Source organism: Leptinotarsa decemlineata, unplaced genomic scaffold (genome assembly GCF_025532065.1).
Source record: "Leptinotarsa decemlineata unplaced genomic scaffold, Ldec_3_MD MMD2_tig00026307_RagTag_RagTag, whole genome shotgun sequence".
NCBI lineage: Eukaryota > Metazoa > Arthropoda > Insecta > Coleoptera > Chrysomelidae > Leptinotarsa > Leptinotarsa decemlineata.
This window is the reverse complement of record NW_027412681.1, coordinates 16,998,019-17,004,670: the sequence shown is the minus strand read 5'-3', so window position 1 is coordinate 17,004,670 and position 6,652 is coordinate 16,998,019. Positions and strand designations below refer to the sequence as shown.

General features: G+C 33.5%; 1 protein-coding gene across 1 annotated transcript; it reads right to left on the bottom strand.

Moving 5' to 3' along the window:
- Positions 1–1,030: 1,030 nt before the first annotated feature.
- On the bottom strand, positions 1,031–6,336 carry LOC111516025 (uncharacterized). The gene is given in 5 exon segments (XM_074181118.1): positions 1,031–1,534; positions 4,914–5,018; positions 5,073–5,166; positions 5,169–5,568; positions 5,827–6,336. Coding segments are annotated over 5 exon segments (1,266 nt in total). The 5' UTR covers positions 6,323–6,336; the 3' UTR covers positions 1,031–1,363.
- Positions 6,337–6,652: the final 316 nt, after the last annotated feature.

Here is a 6,652-nt window from a genome sequence, read left to right as displayed (position 1 = left end):
CACTATCAGAAAAGCTAGTTGAAGAACTGTTGGGTTGACAAAATTTCCGTTAAAAATGTCAATCATGTAATTCACAATTATAGGTCGGAGTCATATGACTGAAAACAATGAAGAACTGAACATTAATAGTAGAAAGTACAAAGCTTGCTGATATGCATGTGATTTATTAAACATTGAACATCATTGGTATATTTATCTTGATACTAACATAAATTTTACATTTTTTCTCTTGTGGGTTGTGATACTAAGTTCTTGGTGTTAATTTTGATTTTTTTGATACAGTGTCTGCATCAGTGTAAAATACGAATAAGAAGTTCTAATCACCTGCAACAAGGAATCAATCAATTTTACGTAACTGACATACGAATAGGAATACATTTTTCACATTTTTTAATTTCCTGAATAAAAATGAGTTATTTTTTTTTTGAGAACATTGTGAAAGCACAGAATATTCAGGCTGTTAAGTTGTCTAACATCATATATGCGAGCTTAATTGAATGAGTCGTCGGTCAGATAATATAGAGCTTTCCCAACAATTGTTTCTAAAATACTTAAATCGCTAAATTTCATTCAGGTTCTCAAGATATACGTCAATCACATCTCCCCAGCCTAGGATACCATAAGAAAAAAGTGACTGTATCAATGGTGAACAATTCCCAACTGAAGAATGTCCAGGAACTCTTTCAACAACATGAATTGTGATAAAATTCCTCTTAATTTTACATAGTTGTTTTTCACCTGAAGATTCCACGGAGAATGTCTATTACCAGAGTTCCGGATAAAATATATATTGTTCAATTTATGACTCATACAATCATAATGATAATGATTGACCTGTCTATCTAATTGAAGGCAATTATATCTCCTCCTAAGAAGCCAAGCTTTGCTATCGACGACCGAACGAGATTCGTCTTCTGCCTTTCACTGCAAGGCAACTTGAATCAGAACCCGAAAATAAAGCATTCGTGAATCAGCACCCGAACAGCGTTGTCTGGTTTTTGGATCACGACCGCTTGATCACGTTTTAGGGATCTGATTTCAAAGTGTTTATGAAACAGAACATTTCCCTAGCGAGTTCTCTGCTTTTTAAATTTCATATTTTCAATATTATCTTCGAAGAAGATAGTAATACTATTCAACTGATAAGGCGGCATATGAAACTGACTCTATCTCTCTATGGCATTTTGTATGAACTGTTTATTCAGTTGAAATTGATATAAATATTTTAAAGCAAAATAAAATGGGTTTTGAAAAAAATATATCTTGGTAATTTTCAAATATCAGGTAAATTATTTCATCAATAGAGAATTAGACCTCACGTGAAGATATGTGATTGGCACGGTGATACATTGTAATAACCATTTCAAAAATTACTTACCGATGTGAAAGCTTGTAAAGACAATATTGAAAATTTTTCGACTTTGAGGAATAAAGGTTGTTTACTGCGTTCCATTATGGTAATTATTGTCTTTCTTGTCTCCAAATCTGATTCAAACCATTTGAATTCATAGCAAGCATCACTTATTGCTAAGCTCTGAAAAGTATGTAGAAATGCTATTGGTTGAAGCGAAAATGTTGATATTCGTTTGATACAAATCCAGTATAAGTTTTCATGAATATATTTGGAAATCTATGATGCACAGAATCGAAATCGCTATATACAATTGAAAAACTAATGAATAAAGACATCATTTCACTATTTCAATAACCTCCGACCACAGTCGTCAGAAATTAATAACTACACAAAACCCGAAAAAACTAATCTAATGCTAAAAGGTGTACAGAAAGAATAATTTGGACAATAATATGAAAGCAGAATAACGAAGAACATATAACAGAATAGAAAATGTTTATGTTGCAGAATAGAAATTGTAGTGGTAGGGCATAAAAATAAATTAAATTGCATGTTAAGATGATTCACAAATTGTATTACAGCTTCTTTTTGCTTATTTACTTCCTGCTTCATTCAGATATTTTGTAATATTTTGAAGTAGAGCTTGTAGCAATTATGTCGTCTTGGGATTCCTACTGTTATGAGTGTAATGCTAGATCCTGAAATATAAGTATTTTCTAATAGTTCTCTTGTTTTGAGATCTACCAAGTGTGTTGAAATCTAGGTTGAACGATCAACTATTTTTTCATCAACATCACAAAAATCACCTGTAGCTGGGACAATGTGGATACGGTTATTTGAAAACCGGTGAGTAAACTAAATCGATTTGATCATTTAATAGGTTGCACCAGAAATATTCATGCTTATGAATTTCCAAATAATTGAGTTTGCATAGTGCAAAATTTCCGAATCGTTTAGATTCAGGAACTTGTAGTTGCGTGCCAAGGAATTGTTTGAAAACGTCGAATCATGTTTACCTAGTCTGAAGGACCTTTCATGTTCAATATACTGTTTTAAGAAATTTCGACCACTTTGTCACACATTTTTACACTCCGGACACTAGAGCTTCCACATTGTTTTTTCTGAAGAAAGACGTACCTTATTATCTCTGTTCTTTTACCACAATATGTTAAAGTTACCCATTTCTTTATTCCTGATTGTTTGATCTGGGGGTATATTAATCTGTAGATAAGAGAAACTGCAGTAACGTTAATTACGAATGAAAGTGGTAAAAATCATAGTTTCAATTATTCTCTTTTCTTCATAATAATTTTCTACCACGTAATGTCAACTACATCCAAATTTATTGAATTCTAATATATATTTAGATGTTTGCTTTTGTTTCTATTGTATAGATAATATATAATTTATCTACGCGTATGGGATTAAATCTCTTTAAAATCTGTTTTCCGTTAACCAGCTGTCGCACCCCTACGAACGACAACCCTCAGAAGTTGAAACGAGGTCTTACCTTTTAACGTGTGATTCCTAACACGGGTTGGACGATAGAAAGTGAAAATCGATCGTTCAGCCTGGGGCTTGAACCAGCGACCAACACGGCGGTTGATTTGAGTGAGTGAACGAAGCACCCACGTCGAACCGCCCGGCTACCGACCAGGTTTACCAGCGAACCTGTCTTGTACAACTCAAATCATATTCAAACCAAGCTTAAAACTTGAACCATTCCTAAATTATGGTTGTACAAATGGATTTTGGAGTGCCTTGTCTATCATCTTCTTGACAATAGAGTATATTTATCTATCTCAAAAAGGATTTCATGCCTATTCTCAACAACGGATTCCAGAATATTATGTTTTCATACGAAATTGAAGACAGCGAAGATCAAAATCTCTTGAATGTCCTAGATATGAAAAACGCGATAAGAGTTTGGAATTGACATAAATGGAAAGAATACTAGACCTTTCAGATATATCTGTGATACCTTCCAATTTCATCCACAAGATGATGGAACTCCTTTTTTTGTCTTAGGCTTTCAACGTTTTTCTTGAGCGACAAGAATACATAATAATAATAATAATAATAATAATAATAATAATAATAATAATCGTCTTTATTGTTACCCAGCTGTAGTTATATACAAATATTTAAATAAATTAGAGAGCTAGTTGCTGACATAACTAAAGGCGAAGTTCAACTTAGTTAGCACAAGTGCTACTGAGTTGTTCTTCCACTCAACCTCAACCTCGAAAACCTCGAACCTCGAAAAAAATTTCAAGGAAACGGCTGAAAGTGACCGATACCTTTCAGACCTAGTTGGTTTATTGATTACGAAAATTTTGAGATTTTCTTTGTCTGTTTTGAAAGGCAAAGACTTGAAGTTTAAGTTTTTTTATATGATCTAGAACACAATAGAGTGTATCCAGAATTTTGAAAAATTTAACTTAAAATTAGCTTTTAAATACTTCAAGTATTGGACAGGAAAAACAAATGACACCTCCGTTTACAATGACGATATTCATTAGATCAACAAAAGACTCAATTAACGAATATCAAAGACAAATCAAAGGCAATACAGCTCAAAGGTAATGTTGAGAATCGACATAGATCACTGAATAAGATTCGTCCTCCGTCTTTCTATTCAGCTTCCACTGTAAGGCTGGTGTCAAAAATTACTGAACAAACCGAAAAATTAGATGATGGTAACATATTAACGGTATGAAAAATGCCAAAAAGAATTTAATCGATTTCAGGAGCAGCTTGCTCATATTAGGTTTCATAAACCAGAGACGTATAGTTTTGCTCAGCATGCCTTGAACAATGGCCACTAAATGAATGACAGTGAGTCAAATTGTGGGGGGGCGTCACATGACAATAAACTTTCAGATGACTTCAAAAGTTCAACACTAAAAACATGTTGATTGGAATCTAGGAACAGTGACGAATGACTCACTCTAAACATTCCTTTATTTACTTTTTTGTATAGTAATTGAAACTACTGCTAGGATAGCTGTTTGATATTTGAATTTTGAAAGATTGTGAGTTCAAGATCAACAGTAGATGGAAAACTAGATGGTTAGGAATTTCCACTATTGAAGCCGTTGCTACACTGACTGCAGATTCGTCACCTGCCGTTTCCAAAATATAAAAATCTTACACAAGTTTGGAAAACTAGTCATCAACCCCTAATAAGACTTAGAGGTTGGTGTTAAGGATAACAAATCATCCAAAATAGTTTGAAGTGAATCGAAACAGACAGTACCAAGAAATACAATAGGGTGTAGCTGTGTGAGTTATATCTGTTCGTGAATATAACCTTTAATATTTAGAAAGGTTATATTTAGGTAGGTTTTCTGATTACTTGCTTCGCATTACTTTTTTATCTTCGAAACTGTTTGTGGTTTTCTTTACATCTATAGGAATTTCTTACTGACGCTTCATCGACGCTAGTGGTTGGCATCTATGTCATCGTTTCCAAGATTGGAGGTGCACTGTACCTCTAATCTTCATACTTTCGTACTTACTTTCTACATGAAAGAAAACTTGAAATACCTGCCATTACCTTTGCTATGATTTCATTTCCGAACCAACAATACATAGCTAGTTGAATCATCATGGCACTGAAATATACTGTCATACATACGAACTTTAAACTCATAGGATTAACCTGAAAAATGATCACATATTACAATTCAGAAATAATATTTTAGGTAATTATCACATGTACTAATTGGAATCCAAGGTTGCAAATGACAACTGCACTCGTAGCATACTGCGTTAATATTATCATGGAAAATACTTTGTTCAAAATTTTGTGGTACCTGTGAACGTTGAAGATTGTTCAATTATTATCATACTCAGCTTGATATTTATCCAACTTTCCACTTGATCAGGTTTGATGACGAAAATTTGGTGGAGATAGGAAGTTATAAGCACATGAATTTGGTGGAAACATGCAACATAGAAAGTGGAGTATGTCATCCTACTGTAATATTTCTCATTACTTTTGCCATACCTTATTATTTTCATGTGATGTTTCACACATTCTTTAAGTTGCGTTTTGATGTGATCTGTTCTATATTTTTCATATTCGTCGCTCAAGCCAATGATCTTTCTGTTGAGTATTTCTATTTGAGCAGCACATATTCTCATTGAACTCATCGCTAATATATCCATAGAAGAATTATTTGATGCTGCGCTGACCAAGCCTTCAATATCTACTTATAGAATACTACTCATATATTTAATGGCTTCTTCGGGCATGTCTCAACTCTGCTTGAAATTTATTCACCTTTCCACTTGATCACGCTCGAAGAAGCCACTGTATGGCGAAACACGTGTTGCGTTTTTCTAAAATTATTTAGTGGAAATCCCACAATAAAGTGTTTTTTGAATACGACAGTTATCGATTTTCATCAAGTATCGGCCAATTCCACCATATACATGTTAGAATAGAAATTTTTGAAAATACTCACCAATTACTTGAAAGGCATACATTACTGGTTTGAAGTTTCCTGTGTTATAAGAAAACTTCACTGGTAAATCTGCCTTTGTAAACATTGGTACCAAACTGTAAAGCAAAACAGTTACGAAGCAGAGCAACTGATAGCCGTGACCAAGGAATTTGGAATACTTGACCGTTTCTTCAATGATGTCCCTCAAATGTTTCGGACAATTGTTGAATTCCTTCAGTTTGATCGAACTAATCAAATGTTGTACAGCATCGGACTTGAATTTGAAAATGATTAACTTAATCAAGTAGGATGTTGGTGATATTGTTATAGACAGGTGTTCAGATAGGATTTCATAGTCATCGAAGTGATTTGGTAATTCTGCTAGCAAGCTGAGACTGAATAATATTTCCAGACAGAATAATATCCTCTGAAAAATCGTTGTTTTTGCTCCTGGCCAGTGTCCAGATAGAGTAAAAATTTTTTTTGGGATGCTTATAGCTTCAATGATATTGCTCATATTTGGTTTTTATAATCCACCAGTTCTGAAACGATAGAGATGTATAACTTTTAGTAGTAGTTATTAGTTAGTGGTTTTTGAATATAATGAAAGTGTATATAGGTATTAAAATTCAATTGGATGAATGCTCTCAATAGAAGCAATTGTACACTCATTCGTATTCACAACCGAATAGTAATACTCTGTTTACTGTTGTATACGTACATGTGTGTGTTTTTAATTGACTGTTGAGTTTTCCACTTTGTAGGAAAAGTCAACCGTCATGTTGTCGACTATAGGCAGGTGAATGAGGAAATTATCACAGATTTTTTTGAATTTTCAGCACTCAAC